At 30.1% G+C, this 23,251-nt stretch overlaps 1 protein-coding gene across 3 annotated transcripts in view; it reads left to right on the forward strand.

Annotated features, from left to right (window-relative positions):
• Positions 1-21,892, forward strand: part of LOC123267128 (uncharacterized protein DDB_G0284459) — a 99,738-nt gene extending 77,846 nt beyond the window's left edge. For 2 of the 3 annotated variants that reach the window (XM_044731659.1, XM_044731657.1), the window contains exons 4-8: positions 14,253-14,705; positions 16,594-16,800; positions 17,076-17,260; positions 18,075-18,707; positions 19,931-21,892. In XM_044731659.1, the coding sequence (XP_044587594.1) occupies positions 14,253-14,705; positions 16,594-16,800; positions 17,076-17,260; positions 18,075-18,707; positions 19,931-21,145 (2,693 nt within the window). In that variant the 3' untranslated portion in view covers positions 21,146-21,892. The remainder of the gene's footprint in view (positions 1-14,252; positions 14,706-16,593; positions 16,801-17,075; positions 17,261-18,074; positions 18,708-19,930) is intronic. The other variant, XM_044731666.1, reaches the window with a different exon arrangement.
• The last annotated feature ends 1,359 nt before the right edge of the window (positions 21,893-23,251 follow it).

Consider the following 23,251-nt stretch of genomic DNA (forward strand, 5'->3'; position numbering starts at 1 on the left):
AACTATTTTTTCTCAAGACTTTATTTAATTTTTTTTTTTAAGTATTTACATTTTTTTTTGTTTATGTAAAATAAATTTTTATAATAAAATGTCTTATACAATTTTTTTTTTCGATATTTGATATAAAATTATTAATAATAATAAAGTTAGCCAACGTTTTTAATTTTTTGATTATTTTTAATTTATTAAATTAGAACTAAAAAATATTTTTAAAAAATTGCACTTATAGTTTATCAAGTTTTTTACAAATGAAAATTTTTTTTTATTTTTTTGTAATAATTTTTTTAATAAAAAAAAAAATTCTCAAAATTTTTAGATGTCGGCTAACTTAATTTTCATAATTATTAAAAATTGAAAATAGTATTAACTTTATTATCGAAACTTTGCTGTATATATTTAAATTTAACTTTGATTAATTTATGTACACAACACAAGTACTTGAGGCATGTGAATTTAGATTTATTAAACTTTTTTTAAGATTTTAATTACTCAAATTTTTTTTCTATAAATTCTTATCAGATGCTATTTAAATCAGCCGATTAATTTACAAAAAAAATGAATAATTAAACGACTGTAAATAATTGTTTGGAGTATTAATGAGAACCAATAAATAAATACCCTATTTGAAGGATAATTTCGTTAGCAATAACTAAAAAACCAACATAATATAAAATTACTGGATCGAGTATCGTCATAAAGTAGGTTACCGCCCGTTTTCTCCTGAGCAAACCGATTTCATCGAGCGCCACTGTCTCTGAGTAAACTCAAGTAAATAAACAGCACGGTTAACGGAGCAAGAGCAAATCAAAAGGCAAACTTTTATTATTTTTACAATGATAATAATAATTACCATCAATATTCAATAATCGGCAAGCTTTGAATATAAATGACTGTTAATTTGTACCCTGAATAATTCTCGGGCTTAACTTTGTATCGTAATCAAGATCGTTAGTTATTCATTAATTTAATGAGTAATGATAATGATGAATGAGGGTAATTAGATAAAAATAAAGAGTGTGCGGTTAGTATAGTATAGGTGGTCCCGCCTCGTTTGAAGACCCGGTGACTTAGACCAAGAGCAAGACTAAGACTAAGACGAGAACGACCCGGATCCCATCGAATAATCACGATCTCTTATAAGTCAGCGAGGAACAGTGAGCGAATAAAAATAAAGAGTAAATAAAAAATGAGAGTCTAAAGTCACTCTGGTATCGCTAGTGGAGTATTCTCTCGTGATCGTCGCTCAAAGGTTACCCACAAAACCAATACAACACAACCCGGTACAGAGTTACTGAGACTGAAACCGATATATATCGAGTCAGTAGAGCCAGTTCACTTAAGAATAAGTCAGTGCGGTGCTCGGTACTGCAGATGAGGAGAGAATAGAATAGAATACACGTATATAAGTATACAAACACGATCAACTGTTACTGAGAGTTAGATTTACATGAAATTTACATTCTGGCAATGACTCCCGTACGATATCTAATGCAATGTAAGTCTAAGTCTGCCTGAATACACTCCGCGGATATGTATATGTACATGTACATAGAGATACAGATGTTGAGATATTTAGTCTGTATAGTGAGACGGAATTTTATTTTTACTTTTTGCAAGACTGGGATGAAAAATAGGAGCTCATGGTCTTTATTGGTGTGCTTGTTTAACCTCATACTCACATAATGCAAGTTGGTAGAAGATTTAGGAGTAAGTATCAAGTAGCGTAAAAAGAGTAGAAGCAATGTCGTGCAGCAGCATCCCTTTGGCTGAAAGCAGCACCCACTTGGTAGGACGCTAGGATGATGATACACGGTGACCCACTGGTGGAATAAACTACTAGGAAATTACCTTCGTTCACGTGGGAATCAGATTAGTACACACAAATAACTAAACAACGTGACTTTACTTTGTGAATAGCCTTTTTGTTTATTTACTTTTTGACGTTGACATACAATACGATCCGGAGATAACGAGCTCATTTTATTTGCTCCACCATTATTTTAACATCATTAATTTTTTTTTTTTAGTTTTTTTAGACACTCTTTCTACTGACAATTCAGTTAATAAGCTTATATTTTTCAAGGCTCTTTCGGGATTACTTTTTTAATTGGCTTAAATGTGATACCATTGACTATTTATAGTTTTTAAATATTCACCGTCTATTTTAGTAATTTTAAACTTGTACACTGATAAAAGGATTTATTTGTATTAAAAAATATTTGTTAATAGTTAACAAATCATTTATTAGAGACCACTTTTTTAGTATTAAACAAATATTCCTTAGTATTTAAAATGATTTGTTAAATATTAACAAATATTTTTAACTATAAACAAATCCTTCTATCAGTAATTTTTAAAAATTTTTTACTCATATTGTAAAAAAACAAAATAATTACATAACATAAAAAAAAATTACAATTCAATAGAATCGCATAAATTTTTGCTGTTTGTACTTCACAAGACTATTTGCCTTTAACTTAATTTTTTTTTGCTGTGAGAAACTGCAATGTGTTATACAATCTTCCATGATTGTTTAGTTCTCAACAATTGATATATTGCACAAATGATATTTCTAAGTCGATTAGTTTATTAGCGTACAGTATGGGTGTAAATTTAAAAACTGAGTTTTAAATAGTATGGCTAACGGGCTATTGGTTACACGAGCAAGGTAAAACGGATAGCGTGTACACGAGACAAAATGACTATTTTTACTTGTTTGTTTGCGAACCACACCTTTTCCACAGCAAAAAGCAATTCAACTTAAGAAAAATCAAGTGTCTCAGTCTCCGTATTCAATTTGACTAGACCAGTTTAAGTTAATGATCACACGTTGAGCAATATTTGTATTGTGCATGTTAACTTTTTCCAAATAAAATATAAAACTACACTAGATCTAATTGGCAGGCGTGCAACTTTTATCAATTTGTAATTTATTATAAATTTATTCCGATTAAGCGTCAAAAATTAACTTTTTTCTAAAGCTTATTTTCCGCAGAGCAGTTGAGTTTGAAAGTAAAAAAGGTTGCGTAATTAATGAGTAATAAGAAAGTATTTTTTTCATGTTCAAGGCCGCAGCAATAAAAGTGATTTTTTTTTGTTGAATTTTTTGTCGGTTTGATTATTGATTCTCGGCTATAAAGCTGTAGGTCATGGACCAGTGAGTATCAGAATCATTGAGCGTGTCAGTGGCAAAACACGTGGATCACCCACTCACTCTTTATACTCTCTACTCTGTCCAACTCATCCAGTTGCTCTTATTCACTACTCACTATTATATCTAATCAATCTAATCATTATCATTATCGTAGATATTTGAATCTCGGTATATTATATACATTACCCGTAATCGCAAATCGGATCATTGCCTTAAGAATTTTCTTACACTCTTAATTACTCCTGACAATTGAATTGAAGACATTATGCTGTACTTACCGCCAAGAACAAACATATCTGATTTTATATCCCAACTCCAGATCCATATTTATAGCCCTGCTTTTCAAATTTATTTCTCAGTCTATTAATCCAAAAAATTGGCTCTTTTATAAATTTTACAACAATTTTATAAATTTTTTATTTTTTTATAGTAAAAATCTTGAAAGTTTCAGTAAAATTAAAAATTTTTGTTGTTTGCCCAGAATAAGAGGGACGTAGGAGGTTTAAAAATTATAAAAACACCTGGCTGATGAGTTCTTCATTGTCTTATAACCATATATCCTATTATCTTGGAATTTATTTTTCCTTCATTCATGTGCCATTTTCATTGACTATAAATATTATCAATTATCATCATTTGTATACAAACTATTCTCTCTTCCTAATTGACTTGGACAATAAATTGATACTTGAGGAAGTATGAGTATAAGCGGGGAAGAAATAGTGAATTTTGATGGGTGAGGATAGGTTAAGATTGTTATGAGGTGAAGTGACGGAAATAATCACGTGACTTTTAGTATGTGTTTATCCGTATAAGAAAATTAATTTAAATTTCATTAAAATTTTTATCTTTTATTTGGAATCGACTGAAGAATATTTAGTATTTTTTTTGTAAATGTTATAATTCTCAAAAGAACATTTTCTTAATTCAAGTAATTGTTTTTTTTTTTGTGTATTCACAGTTTTCTTATATATGAAAAATCTATTTATCTTTGTTTATTTATGATTACAACCATTCATAAAAATCCCCGTATATTATGTCGTCTTAAACAATTTTTTTCTTGAGAAAATATACTTTCTTAATTTGCATAAATTTTAATACTAGAAAAAATAAAAAATAAAAATTCAAAAAATGTTGCAAAATTAAAATTTTTTTCAAATTCTGTATCTTACTTTCTGTTTTATTGTAAAAATTTTTTTAAAAAATCAACTTTATTTCAGTTAATTAAAAATAATTATTCTTGACGGTAAAAATTAAAATCTATTCAATTTATGTAAAATAAATATGGATATTTCGACTCAGGGAACCGGAATGTCCTAGAAAAAGGAAAAAAATGAAAAATAGCATAAAAAGTTGTCTTAGAAACTCACCCACGCGGATCTGGGCGTTTGATACAGACAGAGCATATAAAAGATACGAAGAACAAGAAGAATATTTAAGACATTTATAGTATGTAAACTCTTTCACTAGAATAGCACCAGTACACAACAAACGCATGTACTTTGGTAGGTTTTTAAGCCGTCAACAGAAGAATTTCACTAAGGCGCGAAAGTAGATTGTTATCGACGTGACCAATCGTGCGAAAGCCGGTGTTTATCGTCGCGAACAATCGGATCGTCGTCTTAAGCCGCTCATAGAGTCAGTAAAGTTACTTGCATGCATGTGCCCAGTTTTATAAAATAAATAAATATAAGTGCATGATATATATTTATAAAATGATATTGGTAACAAAATAACGATAATCGGAAGAGATCGGGCTGGATTGTTCGACCTTCTGGGTCGCTGGTAGAAGACACGTTAGCGGTTAGTGTACTATGCTAGTTAACAGTTGATAGCTGGTAGTTGGTAGTTGGTAGTTACCGGTCTTGTGGAATTGGCTGGCATACTGTCTCTTCCGGTCTCTTTCAGGTGCTTTATATGCAAAATACATTAGCGGGCGTTCTTGTCGTTACTCTTGTCGGCGTTTTATATAGAAGAATAAATAAATAAAAGAATAGTGGGTATAGCAAGAACTAAGCCGAGAACGAGAGATCTGCTTACGTCCCCATGACGACGACGGCTCTGTATTTACGCGCGAAAGTCGAAGGCGAGAGATAAGTCGGCTTATCGTCGTGATCCATCGTGTCGGGTACGCTCGACCTACGCCCGCGGTTTATAGTTTGTCCATGGGAAATGCCAGCGTACACACACCAAACGCCAAATCAGGGAATCACCCTCTTGTTAAGACTATTCAGGACGACCTTTTCACCATTACATTGAAATTTCGCTACAAGTCAAACGCCGAGCACTGTGTACTCTTAATTGTCTTAACTTAACTGGGTAACTTTTTACCGAGTCTTTTATTTTACTTTTATAAATTAACATTGTATCCTTTTTTATTTAAATTATGCACAGTCATCGTTTCTAGTCAAGATTTTTATTCTTTACTTGGAATTAAGTTTTTTTTTTGTTTTAGCCTTATCATTATTATTGATCGATTTTTAATTGAAAAGTTGATGAGTTAAAGGTAAAAATGTTTATGTTTAATATTAAAAACTTCTGGATTTTTAATTAAATATTGAAAATTAACAATTTAGACATTTAAACTCTCAGTAAAAAAAAATAAAAAAAATTTTGACGCAAAATTTAGAAATTTCGGTAAGAAATTGAAAAAAATATTTTAAGCTTTTATTTAATATTATAAATTAACAATTTGGACATTTAAACTCTCAGTAAGAAAAATAAAAAAAATTATGCGTCAAAATTTAGAGATTTTGGTAAGAAATTAAGAAAAAATTTTAAGCTTTTATTTGATATTAAAAATTAATAAATTATAAATGTAAAGATTTAGAAAAAAAAATTTTTTTGTAATTTTTACTGTAAAATTATGTCAATTATTTTTATCAAATAATTTTATAAAAAAAAACCTTTAGTAAAATTTCATAACAGAAAATAAGAGTTGTAAATGTCTTTGAACTCAAGTAATATCAACATAACTCGGACTTATTATTTACAAATCAAAGGTGGTATATAATTTAAGTTAAAAAACCCTCACTTTCAATTTAGTAACCTCCCTCTTCCGGTAGTAAAATATCACTTACGATTTCCATTTACCAACATGCATAAAATAAAATGAGGAACAAGCTGAGCTGTAGCTGTAACATAAAGAGTCAAGTAGAGTGTGCAAAGGATCTCGGATGTGAGGAGACCAGATAGACGTCAATTTAACTGTTAAATTAGCACTTTCCCAGTGGATAGTTACTAGGATGGGAGTACTAGTTGGCAACCTCAGTACCCTCTTCATATCACGGTAGTTGGTGTCGGAGAAGATGTCAGGTATTATCAGGATAGGAAGAATTCTCTTCCTTACCGCTATCTAAATCCATTTGCCGTGTGTGTTTAAGTGCTTTCGCATAAATGTGAATAGAATATATAAATGAAATTCATAATGCATAATACTCGCCGTCCCAATGTGCAAAAGGTTAACATCTCAACTCAGCTCGCGAGCTCAAGAACCAGCTTCACCACCTCTCACGTTTTATCTACACTTTAAATTTCTTCTTACTTTGTTCTGTTCTCTTCTCTACTCTGCGATAATGCTATGTTATGTTATGTGTAGTGACAGATTTCGATTCTCTACTTTCTCACTTTCAATATTTGCTAAAACCCCCAGTGAGTTGTAGACACCAGACAAGATCAACTTGTCGTACATTTTAACTATTATACACCTTCTCTACAAAATTTAATTATGTATATCTTAACATAAGTATCGTCGGAATTCATATAAAATCAATTTAATTTAATATTTTATTACTACATCAAAGTCTATTAATTTAGTATTTCATTTTTATTACAGTTGAAATATTTTTTTCGACAAGTATTAATTGAAAGAAAATTTCTAGTTTAATTAATAATTTTATTTAATTAAGTTCAAAGGATAAAATTGATTTGATGTATTTAAAAATTTTTTTTTTAATCAAATTATTTTTTTTTTAAAGCAAAAAATTACAATCGACCTTAAGTTAATGATTAAAAATAAATAACTAAAACTTTTTTTATCAACAAAAATAAAAACTGTTTTTGTTTAATAAATTTAGTGGTTTCATCCATATCCATATTTGTGAAACTGTGAATTAAAATCCACTTGAAAAAACAATTTCAGTCAAACATTGACCAAAAAAGTCCTCAATTTCCGCTTGTGTTAGGTTAATAAAAATATCAAAAGTACCATATTGAGTTAATGAAAGTCTTAAAAGGATTTTCCCATAAGAATGAAGAATTTAGTGCTCTGAAATCGCAATAACACTATAAAAGACAACAAAATAATGAACGTCTGTGTGTATATCCTCTGAAGAGCATCATTAAATTAAAAGACGTCTAGTCGACATGACGACATAGCATACAGCGAATAGTACTGAGGATAGAGAAGCATAAACTGTTTAAATTGAGAGCAGCAAGGCGTGGTCTGGTGGCTCCTTTCCCTCGTTGCATTTAAGATCTCTTTAAATTGTGCAACTTCTCCCATACCCCTCAGTCTCTTTTCCATCTTACGTTTCTTAATCCAGAATTTAAGAAAAAAAAGGAGTCGTGTATGAAACAGATCCAGATCATGAAATGAGCATTGCTATCGAAATGAATTCTCCCACGCGATTCGTTCGCTAATTTTTAAATATTATAATGTTTAAATAATTTATCAAAAAAGGCGTGGTTGTCTCTAGCTATTTAAATAAAAAGCCTTTAATGTAAAATGTAAAATGAAAAAGATCAGCAAACAATCTCCAGATGAAAATCTTGGCAATAAATTTTCTAACTTGGTGTTAAAAATTTTTACAGAAAATAAATAACCAAAGATCACGGCCTCGACTATTTACTTACTAAACTCCCACACGTTACACGGGTGATGTTCGGTCCCCGGTCCCCGGAATACTCTCGTTTTGACCCATTTAACTATTTACCACAAATGATTGGACATGTTTACGTTATTAACTGCCGTGTACGCTCGAGAACGTGCCAGTTAATATTATACGCTAAACATACAATAAAACCCAGCAGTGCTTGCTCTTGCTTAAAGTTATATTACCAGACTAACTATAATATAATTTAATATTACTTGAGATCCAGCCTCTGGAACGGATCTTGTCCTCCGAAAGGGTTGACAGTCTCTAACTGCTACGGTCTTTACTTATACATACTACCTCTAGTCTAATGTTGGCATTTAACTTTCACGCGTACAATAGACACCAAGATCTGGCTGCAATTATCCGTTAAATACATAAATATATATTATAGATTTTTTTTATTTTAAATAGTTATCCTCCAGTGGTTTCGTATGCATTAAACCTTGCTAATATAATATAGTATGATTAACTTGGTATACAAAAATATTAAATAAATGATGTATATATGTATTAAAGGAGTAGGTGGAGTGTCCTTATCATTGTGGCCTTTTAATTCCGCGGAAATCAGTGCACTGACATTATTCACCGTGCCAGGAAACTTTAAACAGCTATTCCGTGAGGCTAATTTGTTTAGCTCGTAATACTATAATGTCGCGGCTAGTCAGGTTAGTGTCACTGGACATAAAGTACGTCGCCGCCTTTCGCGATTAATTGTTACGTAATCCGCGGATATTTTATCAGGATAGACGGTAAATTGTTGGGACAACTTTTAATCGCGGAAATACTTTTTTTGTTGTTTCTTTCAGAGTTTATTACATTAGTTTCGTAGAGAAATTTGTTGAAGAATTTCATTCGGAATTTGGAGTAAATTATTGGAGATACGGAAAAGTTTTAAGAATTTTTTTGTAGAAAATTTAATTCTTGATAAAAAAAATTCTTATTAATTTTGTCGTATTTTTTTTTTTTAAACAAAATTTAAAGTCTAATTTTTTGAAAATTTTTTAAATGAAAAATATTTGTACAAATTTCGAATTCATTTTATAGATAAAATATTGAAGATGCAAAAAAATTAATAGATAACTTTTTTGTAGAAAATTTAACAAAAAAAATCCTCAAGAATTTTCTCGTATCTTTAATCCAACGAGAATTCTAATAAAAAATTTAAATAATTATTAATAATACTGGAAATTTTCTGCAAAAATAATAAGCAAAGTAATTATTCATAATTTTCAAGGATCACTATCACATAAAATTTTTACAATGACATTAAATAAACTTGACTATCTTCACAATTATGACACCAAAGTTGCGCAATATTTGAACTCTAAATATTTACATACTAATTTTTTCACATAAAAATAATTGAAGATTCAATATTTGATGTAATAATTGATGCATTATTTATTTAATTGTATGACTTACGCACCTGTTGATTTAATGCAACACAAACAGATATTACATGTAGAAAAACAGAAGGAGCTGTCGGACAGTTCAGGCGTAGACATTTAGTATTTTCTCTCTTAATAAATAAAACATTTAAATTGAAATAATTAAAAACTACCGCTCGTAGGAGGACCACTCCCGTCTTGGTTACGCATGAGCCACGACACGTGCAACATTTGTACATATTTAGATTTTTAATCTATAAATCTTAAGAGCGATAATACAAGATTTCAATCAGCTTCCACTGTGGTTTGTAAATAAATGCTTTAAGTAGATCTCGAGCAATTTATGTACTTTTGAATGGCAGTCCCATTTTTGTTTTCCTTTTATTAAATTCCAAAGTTAACACTAGTGTATGCTTATGTTTTATTACATTAAATATAACCGTGCTTGTATGGAGGGATATTATTAAAGTTATGTTTCTTGAGCAAAGTATGAAGATATTTTGCTAAAAGTGTCACGTTATCTTGTCACAAACACCTCGTTTAGGCTTCTACTTGAGCAGCTTCATGTTATTTATGTTCTTCTTTAATCTTTCTTTATTACATTACCCGTGTTATTATCATCTTCGGGCTATAGTGTAATATAAATGTAATCTCCCATATTTTTTTTAATACAAAAATATTTTCTTCATTTTAATTTATTACCACTTACGGTGTTTTGATCCTTTCTACAGTTATTATTAAAATTTGTCTAGACGGATTCTTTATTTTATTGAACTTTTAAGACAGATTTATATTTTTTTAATTTAAAAAAATTTTTTTATTCCTTCATTCTTTGTTGAAAAGCTTTCATTCAATTTTAGTGATTCCAGTGAAATTAGAAAAAATTCATAATAATTATTTAGATTTTAAATTTTTTCTTTTAGTGTTCTAAATTTATAATTTCCAAAAATATCTTTCATAATTTTAAATTTATCAGTCAGAAAAAAAATTTTTAAATTAATAAAAAAGATTTCAAAAATTTTTTATTAAAGAAATTTTTAACCAACTATATAATTTATAATTTAATCAAAGTCTATTGAGTTTAGTTTTTAAATATTTTGTTATTAATATTGAATAAAAAGAAATACACCTATACATGTATCGAGTAAAATTCCTCAGGTAATTTTAAATTTATAATAGTTACAAAAATGTTAAGATTTTAAATTTTACACACTATCAATTTAAAAAAATTAAAATATGAAATAATAAATCCAAAATTCAAACTTTTGTAAATCAACTAAATAATTTATTTTTCTAATTTCCAAACGATAAATCAGATGCAGCTTTAAAGATTAAAAACATCTGTGAATTATCAATTTTTCCTCTTGATTAATCTTCAATTCACCATCGGATAAATAATTAATTGAATAAATCAAATGAAATGCATGCAATGGCGCCAATATCAATCATCGATGTAAGCCATTCATTGATGCTAAGAATATTTCTATTTTCCTATCGTCACGTTCGCGTATATATATTTATAGAATATAATATAAAACATATCAAGTATAAAGTAATGTGCAGTCAACTGTGCGTAGAAATTGTATCGTTAAGAAGATCCGGATGTTGTTTATCTACCAGCCGTCGCACTCTTCAATTAATGCTGCTTTTACTATTTCCCAATAATAAAATACAAGGCGTCAAATATTAAAAACAACACACGTTTTATAAGTTTTCGATAATAAATAAATATAAACATTTCTTCATCTTACATTAAATTTAAATTTAAATTAAATAGATTAATTATTAATTATAATTATTGAATTATTCAATCACAATAATAAATAAAAAGGTCTCTGAGATGAGTATATGTTAATGAATAATTTATGTAAGTGCATAATTACGATACCTTGACCCTACCTGAGTCGCGGCTCTATTTTTGATTGAACATATTGATTACGAATTAATTATAAATTGTAATTCATAATTACAACTTGATAATATTATATTATGCTCACAATTAATTACCAGTCAATTGTAGAGACATTAATTATAACCTGGACATGTAATTTTACATCATATAGAATCATGATCAATACAGCAAATCATTTTAGTCCCTCGTCTAGAAGACGTCCAATCCCGAGGGTCAATTTAACAGTAATAGTAATAGTAATAGCGGCCCGAAATCTGATTGATAGCTCAATAGTTTCTTCAAGTCAATAGATCTCATGCTTTTTAATCTAATAGATAATAGGTAATTCTAACTCTTATAATATAATAAAGTAATTTAGTCAGTTTATAAGGTAAAGGCCAACATCAAAGCTCCGACTTATTGATCTGACTTTTTTATAATCTGGTATTCAGCGTGCGTACCAAAGACCAGGAACACCTATTGAATTTCTAGAACACCCTTCCTGCCTGCCGCTGAGTTTTCGAATAATCTATACTCTTTATATTGCTTGCCGGCGGTCTCAAATGTAAGGGAAAAAGCGCCTCAGCTTACAAGCTTCTGAGACCACGTCCTTGGATACGTGCTTGGAATTAGTTATTTCTTTGGTTTTAGTGATACACTTTCTTTATTCTAGGACCAGAAGGTTACACATTTTCACGTTTTCCGTAAATTGCTTAATTCAATTTATTTTTCTGTTTATTTCGGGGACATTATTAATGTCCGTGGTTTATTTTTATGGAAGAATAATTATTTGAAATTTATTGTTGAGTCAATTAATGATCAAAGATTCGAAATTAATTTTATTAACACATAAAAGCAATTTTTTATTTTAAAAAATAATTTTTCATCATAATAATTTTTTAAACGGTCTTGATATTATAATTGTAGCTGTAATGTCTAGTATAATTATATATATATATATGAATTGATTATTTTTGCCATCTTATATTAAATATTATAATTAGTGATCCTGTTAATGGCTGTAAGCTGTTGGGTCTAAATAAAGGAAAAAAAAAAAAACGGTCAATTTATTGATAATTTTTGAGAAAATTATTTTTAAGGTCAATAAAAATGTTTTTAAATTATTTTTTTGGTTCAAAATTTTAGTTCTTTATTCATTTATTTATCAGAAATTAAAATTTTTATTAACTATAAAGCCAGTTTTTTATATTTCGTTTGAATGTTATTGATGATTGTCTATTTTTTTTTTAATAAACTATTTTTAATATTATGTATAAAAAAAAAAAAAATTAATGTCAGCCAGGAATAAAAAAAAATATAATGCACATTTAATGTAATTTGAATATCTCTTCTTTTATTTCTACATAGTCAACTTATTGTTTCACAAATATTTATAAGCAAAGCAAAATACTTAAAGAAATCTAAAGTTATTTTTTTACGATTAAATTCCAAAGAAAACGAGTGTAATACATTCTTAAGCGTATCTCATGCATAACTCAACGTACAGGTATCAATTTAAGCTATTTCGGTCACTAGTTTTTGCCGTAAAAAATCGTATCAGGTGGTCTTCGGTAACTAAGATGAATTAAAAATAAAAATCAGCAAGTACAATATTTGTAAAAATAGAATTAGTGAATTAAAAATAAAAATTTTATCGGCTATAAAAATAAAAGTTTAACTACCAATTAAGAGGCTGATGAGCTTACAAAGTTATTAAAGTAGAATTAATTCTTAACAAGATTTAGTTGTTTAATTGTCAAAGTAATAGGTGCGTTGGGTTATATGGGCATAAATAAGCAGTAACGGTAAAAGTTTGTTTATGGCATAAAAACACAAAATGTGGATTGAGTTTCTAGTTGATTGCATGCAACAGGTGGTTAAAAATGTAGTTTACAATGAGATTATAAGATGATGCCTCAAAGTTGGTTTTATAGCGCCGTAAATTACAATCTCGCAAATAATCCCGCGGTAGTGCCCTCTGGGCTGAAACTTGTACGATTAAGGTGCGAACGTTTCACTGTCTTGGTAAAACGAGGAAGAGTATATATAATAAACTCTAATGTAGCTTTTATTGCTCGATGCGCTCCAATATAATATAATATATTAATAATAAAATATATATCTATCAGTATCTTTGACGAAATTCGGGTTTATATTAGAAAGGCATTACTTTTACTTGTTACTAAATAATGTAATGTGGTTAATTTATATATTTAATGTAAGGTTATTATGTAAAAATTAATTGACTATGCATTAAACGTCATTACCATAATTATTATTATAATTATATAATTTTAGCCGTCTATTATTCTGATGTTACTAAACTATGGACCTTTTGAATTCGTGTAAAGTAATAGAGCTATTAAATGTCGAAGAAATTATTTATTGGAAATATTTTTAAGGATTTATAAAATCGAGTTTTTAATTTTTATTTTAGATATTTTCAGAAATTTTTTACTAAAAATTGTGAAAAATTTTTTGAAGCTTTAAAAAAATTTTTTTTTAATTTTAATAAAATATTTTGAATAATTCAATTTTTGCCAAAAAATGATTAAATTAATTTTTGAAAATTTTGATCCTCGTAATTTTATTAAAAATTGAAAAATTTTTTGGAGCTTTAAAAAAAATGTTTTTTTAGTTTTAATAAAATATTTTGAACAATTCAATTTTTTACCAAAATAATTTTTTAATTAATTTTTGAAAATTTTGATCCTGGTAATTTTATTAAAAATTGAAAAATTTTTGAACTGAAAAAAAAAGTGTACTTTCTTAAAAAAATCAAAATCAATTTTGAAAAAATTTTCAAATTTTTACAAAAACTTTAAAATTAAAATATTATATAAAAAATTTATTTCAAATTGTTTTTTGAAATTAACTATAATTAATAAATATTCTCAATAATTTGAATAAAAAATAAAAATATAAACATTGTATTGTTTCAGGCGATATTGAAGACTGTTTAGTAGCCCCGGTGTCTCAAGGGCAATTTACACCACTACCAGAAGCACTTTGTTGGGCAATACTGGAGTTAACATCCCAGCGACAGGCCGCAACGCTGGACACGCTGCGTTCAGCGCTGAGAAATGCGTTTCCTACAATGCAGCGACCGAACCGTGAACTGGTGTACGACGCGCTCGCTAAATTAATGCAGGAGCGTAAAATCTACCATACCTCGCAGGGGTACTTCGTGGTGACACCCGAGACCAAGAGATTGAGACGAGATTCCAGCGGTTCCAGGAGAAATTCGCGCGAGGTCTCGAGCTGTCGCGGGCAGGGCATGCTTATGAGCAATGACGAAGCAATGGCACTCGTACACGGTGAGATGCTCACCCTCAGGGACGGTAATGTGACGCATCAAGCCGTACAAACTAATTTAGCTGACGTTATTTGTGGAGGTAAATTTGTTAATTTTATTTTAATAATATTTCCTTCCTTTCCTCTGTCTCTTAACTTAACTCGTTAGTATTCTAAATATCAGTCGATAAAATAACTAGTCGGCTCGTAATACCGCCGAGTTTATCGATAACTTTTATAAAAATTAACTAGTTAAGTTAAATATATATATTTATATTTATATTTATATTTAAAACGAGAAAGCAGTAATAACATTATATTGTAAGGGAAGCTCGTTTATACTTGTCGTCCTTGACAAGTTTGTACGCGATGTCTGGAGCATTTGCAAAAAAATAAAAACTACTTAACTTAACTTTATTTTAAAAGAATAATTTTATCGAGAATTTATTGTAATTAAATTAGATGGCAAGCAAAATAAGGAATAAAATAATAATAGTAAAAATAGGGTCAACAACTTATTCAGTATCCACTTTTGTCATTTTGTAAGCGGTGAAAGATGGATTCACGTAGATCTTAAACTTGGAACGTGATCACTCTTTATATACCGCATATCTAACGGTCTCTTTTCCAATTGCACGTTCTTTTATTGCCTTTACAACCGATACTCTACGTAAAAATATAATAATCACCTCATAAAAAAACGGTATTACCGATATATCTACGATCTAGACTAATGCCAATAATTTTCAGACAGTAAAAAAATTTTAAACAACGTACTATCAAATAATTTACATGTCATTTATCTCATCATCCATCACTTGAAAAACGGAACGAGCTATTTGTTCTTATATACGCAAAAAAAAAAAAAAAAAAAAAATTATTAAACTTGATTTAAGACGATCAAATTTTTTAAAGTTTATTTTTTTAGTTCAAGAACTTTTTCTCTTTAATCAAGTTATTATTATTTTTAATATTTATTTTTTCTAAAGACTGGTCTATATAATACTTTATAGATATTTTTCTGACGTAAGTCATTGAAAATTTTCAGTTTATTGGCTATCCAGTCTAATACAACAATTTCTTCTCTAATTATCCATAGTATTGTTAGCCTGTATTCCCTTCAGGTAACCAAAAGATCCAGGTTCGAGTCCTGGTCTGGGCTGTCCGAATTATTTTTTCAGTCAAATTTATATTTAATGACAAATTTAGATACTAATTGAAAATAAATTGTTTATGCCTGGAGGGAATACAGGCTAACAATATTATGAATAATTAGAGAAAAAATTGTTGTATTAGACTGGATAGCCAATAAATTGAAAATTTTCAATGACTTACGTCAGAAAAATATCTATAAATTATTATTATTATTATTATCATTATTTTTTTCAGTATACTTTGGGATTTTAATGTAAAATATTTGTAACTTTTCGGCTGCGCAATTTTAAAACACAGTAATTGACAATTATAAGATTTTTTTAAATTTTTCTTATTAAAAAAAAAGTTTACGCGCCAAATTGATAAAAAATTTGATTTAAGAATAGAAAATACTTGAATATAAATAGTTTTTAGAAAAAAGACTTGAAATTAAGGTCTAAAAGTTACAAGAAATGCAGTAATACTAAAAAAAATCAGGTATAAAAATTTTGCAATTACTGTGTTTTAAAATTGGGCAGCTGTTTTATTTCCAAGCTTCTTAATTAAAAAATTTTGCATTTAAAAAAATATCAAAATATATAAAAATGATTCTTATTTTATTTTATCAAAAAAATGTTTAATTAGTATACAAAAAAAATATTCTAACATTGTTTTAAAATAATATCATTGAAAAAAAAAAAAAGTTCGTGTTTTCGTCAATAGATGGCTCATTAAATTTTTTTCTCGCAAGTACTGAGCTAAAAAATGAAAAATCTCAATATTGTTGTACTTTACTAATTAAAAAAATGCAGAATTATAAGATTGATAATAACAATAATTATTTTTAACCTTCAGGAAATCCGAATGATAAAATTCTATTCGCACGATGTCGTTCAGTGCCCGGTCGCTTAGAACGAAGGCATTCGTTGCGACTGTGGGGTTCAGCTCGTCGACTTCACAGGAGCGGAAGTTCACGATCACTGCCACGAAGACCGGAAAGAAGTGACACCTCGTCAAGCGCCGAGTATGCGAGCACCGATAGCGCGCCTCACAGTCCCACTAGTGAGTATATCATTCCGCGACATCTATTTTTAATAATTATATGGAATGGGTTGTGGTGACGGGTGTTATTAACTCCATTGCTAATTCGCTACTAACACTGCTGTCATTAATCATAATCATTAATTGTAAATTATAAATTACAAGCCATAAGTCACGCAACTTAGTAACAATTCACGGCTTGAACGTGTGATATATGCAGCGAGTCACCCTTAGCTGGCAATCCATTCCCGACATTCCTTGCAGAGCATTATGAGCGTTACACTTTTAATAATCAGGTCTGTCTGGGCTGTTTACAGAGAAGATAGGCTTACTATCAAGGCTCTTTCGGCGCAGCAGTCGGAGGAAGGGTGCACCGTTGATGGGCACTTTTAGTGCTCAGTATCCGCCAACCGAGTGGTTCAACCCGAGGGTGGTTCATCTTCACAGCGTGGCAACGCAAACTAGAGCAGTTAGTCCATCGGTAATTTTTTTATTCATTTATTTATTTATTTAGTGGATAAAAAATTATTAATTGTACAAGAAACTTTATTGGATCAAAGGTAATTGGATGAAAAACAAACTATCAGGTCATATATCTTTTTTATTGTATGAAATTTCAACTATTCATTTATTTTTCATCAGGTTATTAAGATAATAAGTCAAATTTTGTCTCCGGTTATTTATACGATAAAATTGATTTTTTCTAAGTAGAATTTAGCATAATTTAAGAATTATTAACATAAATTTATGTCCTTTTAGGGTTTGATATTGTTTTCAGTAATAATTAATTAATTATGATAAGTTTTTGGAATAGTTATAAATAGATTCAAATTTCGGACTGGATAAAATATTTTTATTTATTAATTTCGTTTTGTAAATATTAATTTTTAACGTCAAAAAATATTTATTGTTTATTTATTTATTCCAACGCCAATTGGCTTTATATATTAGTTTTACTTCAAGTAATTTTAATTTTAGGCGAATTATTAAAACATCTAATCCAAAAAATTAAGAAAATTTTGTGACAGGCAAATTTTTGATAAAAAATGGATTTCTATAGTTAAATTTGGTACCACAAAAAATATAATAACCTGAATTTATGTCTTTTAACGGTTTGATATTTTTTAGGAGATAGTAAATTTATCATTTAAATGATTAAGAGAGTAAGAAAAATTTTTTGACGGGCATACATCGTAAAATAAATATTATACGATAGTTACTTTAGCTTTTTATCGAATTAACTTTGATCAAGTCAAATTATAACTAGCAGAAAAATTAACAAAAAATGCTTGCAGATGATGGAAGGATTAGACCAATCCCAGGCCAGTTTTCAAGTATGGGACGACTCAAGCTCCGTACGATCAGCGACGTTACCCCGGCGGCATCGCCGTCAACCGAGCGGAGATTCTACCAGTCTGCTCGCGAATTCAACCCCACGAAGCTCGCGACGTCACCGCTCTCCGTGCTCGACTTTGCCGCGGTCAAAGTGCTCGAGTCTGAGTCGCTGCACGTCTCGCGCCTCCGTCCTGCCTCCTTCCACCGCCATAAACCCCGAGTCGTATCACCAATCACGTCCGCAGCTGCCCACCGGGAAGCACTCGAGCAACTCATCACCGAGCCGCAGCGGCGGGAGTTCTGGATCCGTCCGCGTGACCACCATTAACACCTCCACAAACAACAGCAATAGTCAAAATAGCCACACCAGCAATAATAATAGTAATAGTAATAATAGTAGTAATAGTAATAGCAATAATAACAGCCACCACCACCACCACCTTCATAATAACAGCAATAGCCATAGCAATAGTCCAAGCCCAGCCAAGACTGCAACACTGGGAAGGTCAAGCACTCGGCATAGCTCCAGAAGACCAAGTCACGACTCAACTGGTAGCGGCACCAAGTCTTCGAATAGTTCACCCCAACATAAGGTCAGATTAACAATTCAAATTATTACCACACACACAACACATTTATACACTCGTACTTACATACTTACTTACAAACTCAAATTTTTTTTTATATATATTTACATTAATTTTTTTGTAATTATTTTTTATTATAAGTTTTTTTTTTCTTTCAAGTACACGGAAAGAACAAGACGACACTGGATATTCATTCCAGATTATACTCAGTGATATCTGTGGTGAAAAAAAATTTCAGATGGTAGCTAAAAAAATCTAGATTATACTGCGTTGTATCTGAATTATACTCATTGTAATCCGGATTATACTAGCTACTATCTGAAATTTTCTTTCACCCAGTATAATCTGGGATGATATCCAGTATCATATTGTTCTTTTCGGGTAGATGGAAAAAAAATAAACATACGAAAATTACATTTTTCTATAGTTTCAAAAATTATAATCTAAAACGGTAATTTTTTTAGTTTTTTTTTTTTTTATCTAAATTTTTTCAACAGAATTCTGTCAAAAAAAAATTTTCATCTTATAATTTAATATTACTAATATTTATTAATTTGTAGTAAATTAATCAGAAACGTGTTTTTATTTTCTTACTAGGAATTTAAAAAAAAAATTCACTTTCTTTAAAATATTGTGCTAAGAAATTTTGAACCTTGAAAAATTTGTCTCAGACTAATTAATTTCTTAACTATTAAACAGCGAGTCATAAAAACATGTTATTTCACTTAAATTACGAGTTTTTTAGTTTATACAATGTAACATTCCATCGAAAACATTGTTATGCACTATCAAGAATCTGTTATAAAAAAGCGAGTCCTTTGACTGACCCACGTACCAGTCATAAACCCAGTTTAAACTGACTTACTTTTCCTTGAAAAAATACATGTCTTCTCTAAACTTAAATTTAACTTTTTTGAAACATTCAATAAATTATTTTTAATCAGGTGAAACTTTTCTTGATTATAAAATTCATTACAAGATCCAAAAAACAAACTGATAAAAATTAAAATAACCAAAAATGAAATTTATTTCTCAGTAATAAATTAAGCATTTAAGTGTCGGAAGATTAAATTAAAATGGTATAAAAATATTTGCGAGTCAATTAAATCTCGTACCTCATTACACATACAGCGATCAAAGCTCACTCCATAATCACTGATCACTGACACATTACCATAGCTAAGAGAGTAAAAATACAAAAAAAGTAACTGGTTTAATTATTTAAATAGATACTGCAGAAAGCCTCGTCGATGCACTCATCAACTCACCTAACGGCGAAATCGGTGTCCAGTGGTAAATTATCATCAGCGTCATTATCATCATCCCCACTGAAGACATCAATTACCGCGTCTGCCAAGTCATCACCGCTAAAGGTTATCCAGCAGGGGTCATTAACGCCGCTGCAAGAAGCCCAGAATTCAATAACCTTGCAGGTATCAACGAACCTGAGTCCGGTGAGTCCGCCTCAGGACCGCGGGAGCATATCGAGCAGCGTGACTCTCGCCTCAAACGCCTCGAGCACCACCACTATAAGCGGCTCTCCGGGGACTAAAATTTACGTCCATCAAAACAACTCGCCGATGCGGTCAGTTATCACCTTCGAGAACGGCACCACCAAGAGCTGCCTCGAGGAGAAGATCTTGAAGGAGGAAAAGATCTGCAAGGAGAAGCAAGAGCTCGTCAGCGAGAAGGTCCACAAGGCGATGATCATCGAGAAAGAAAAGCTCCTATCTTGCAAAGAGGATGACAAACTGCTCACCATGAAGAAGGTCAACGACGACGACTGGAAGCTCATGAAGATCGAGAGACCTTCCTCGTTATACACCAATGGCAAGGACGGAAAGTCCGAGTCCGATAAAGAGAACAAGCCAAAAGTAGAAGAAGAAATTCCTAACAAACTCAAGCTCACCAACCGCCTGAACAACAGCCAGGTTCACCTTATTGACGGCTCCACTAACAACATCGACAAGTGCAATTCTGATATCTCAGCTGTCACTGGATCCACCATCAAGAACACCAACGACGCGATGAACAACTCGAGGAAGCTCAGTCTCTCTTTGTCCAAGGACGCGCTCAGCTTCAGGAACCTCTTGCACCCTGGCTCCAAGAATAATATCGCCTCGAACCCTCCCTCGCCTACTAAATCCTTTGACGGCTTCGGTGGCTCCTATAATAATGTTTACATCGAAAATCTTGATACTTTAAAGTCGAGGCGCGCTCCTCAGGGTTCGGAGCCCAATTTGGACAAAAGCTTGAGTCGCGCGGATCTTTACTCCTATCCCAGCCTCAGCGACATGCAAGTCCAGTTTACGAGCTTGGCTGCTCAGAAAATCCTCAAAGGCTGTCCGATTAACAGCGTTGACACTCTGGTGGAGGTCAATATGGCCGCTGATAAGCCCAATAATAGAGATGTTACCGTTCATACTGATTTTGGTCTTGTTTGAATTGACATTTTGATCCGAAATTTATTGCAAAGATTTTTATTGGGTTGTTTTATAAAAAAATTAGGATAGTTTTTGTAAAAATAAATTATTATTATTGAAGAAATGGATGAAAAAATTTTGTAACTTGTTCTTTTTTATAAAAATTTTTGAATTCATTTCATATTTGGGAAGAGTTAAGGTAGTTGTTGTGGTACAATATTGTCAAAAAATTAGAGATTATACAGGCTGCAAAAGTATATGAATTTGTAAGTAAGTAATCCATAATTTTTACGGAAAACTGTACTCGGAGAGACGTAAACTATACAGTATTCATAAATTTAGATATCAGGGTGTGCCAAATTTTAACTTCCGTGATGGACCTCTTGAAATTGAAATTTTGAGTTCCGCTTTTAAAAGGAGTTGTGTTAGGGCATTTCATGAGATATTTTGAGCGTAAGGGATTTATTTAATTATCTTAGAATTTTTAACAGGAGTTTTGTTTAGACATTTTTGCTGAAATTTCAAAATTTGGCCAAACAAAACTCCTGTTAAAAAATTATATGAAAATCAAATAAATCCCTTACTCTCAAAATATGTCAGAAAATGCCCAAACATAACTCCTGTTAAAAGCAGAACTCAAAATTCCAATTTTAAGAGGTCCATCACGGAAGTTAAATTTTGGTACATACTATACTCTGTATATACTTTTTCATAAATTGTTGAACTTTAATCCGTTGTATATAAATAATTAGATGGTAAAAAATTATTTTTTTTTTTAAACTTACAACAAATTCATTAATTAAGACTGTTAGTTTTTTGAAAATTTCTGATAGCTTTTTTTTATAACTAAGAAACTGGTACAGAACTGCAGAGAATGTATGCAATCAATATTAAATATCCAATTTTTAATTGAATTTATCTCAGGTTATACACTGAAAAAAAAATTAACTTGATTCGAGAGAAAAATTCTTGAACCAAGAAAATAATTTTGAAGAGGGTAATTGTCTTGAATCAAGACGAAAAATTCTTGAATCAAGTAAAATTTCCTTGAAACAAGAAAAATTTTCCTAGTTCAAGAATTTTTCTACTTAAATCAAGAAGATTAAGTTCAAAATTATAGGGTAGAAGTACCGTTTGTGGCCACTGTACCGTTTATGGCCATTTATTGTTTAAATAAACGATAGAAATGAATTTATACTAATTACAAACTCGATTTGTTTTAATATAAATTTTTTAAAACAACAAAAATATGGTTATAATATTATAATTTTTTATAAATTAATTCAAATGTTAACTGACCAAAAACGGTGCTAAGGTGGCCAAAAACGGTACTTCTACCCTATACTTGATTCAAGAACATATTTTTTCCTGTGTAGATGGTCATTCGACTTGAAATTTTAACAGCCGGTCTCTACGATTACAGCTTTATATTTCTCTTCTAGACAAAGAAGAATTTTCAAAAAAGCTCTGTTACGTAATAGATTTTTTAATTATCTATTTCGTAGCAGAGCGTTTTTTTTAAATTCTCATTTGTTTAAAAGAAAAACATAAAACTGCAATAGCTTTATAATCATAAGTGCAACAAGGATAGTACCGTTTCTTGCGATGAGTGCGATGTGATCGGCTGTTAGAGGTAATTGTATCATCATGCCCTTAATAAGTATACAAAAATTTATAATTTTCTGACGCTATTATTTTATGCCTTAACCACGACAACTACCTTAATTAAATTGAAGAATTTAAATATCAATACATAAATAGTAATGAATGAAATTCAACCAAAATGAGGAAAAATATTGTTTATATTAATGTTTTTTTTAAGTCAATAAGCAACATGAGCTTAGTAGATAGTAAATCGTCTCATCTTAATAAAAAGTAACCTAAGGATCAAAATAATTAGGCAGTGATTACAACGAAGAATAAGTAAAGTAAAAATAAAATAAAATATGAGTATTTACTAGTGTAACTAATTAATGGCCTGTAATATATTTTATACATAGCGATCGAGTTAAATAGTGTGTCACGTAACGATAACCGGCCCGTATATCAAATAAATATGACGATTTATTTGTAACGAAAAAAAAAAAAAATAAATAAAATACGTAATTGCCATTACCACTAATTTCG

Source organism: Cotesia glomerata, linkage group LG1 (assembly GCF_020080835.1).
Source record: "Cotesia glomerata isolate CgM1 linkage group LG1, MPM_Cglom_v2.3, whole genome shotgun sequence".
In the NCBI taxonomy this organism is placed as follows: Eukaryota; Metazoa; Arthropoda; class Insecta; order Hymenoptera; family Braconidae; genus Cotesia; species Cotesia glomerata.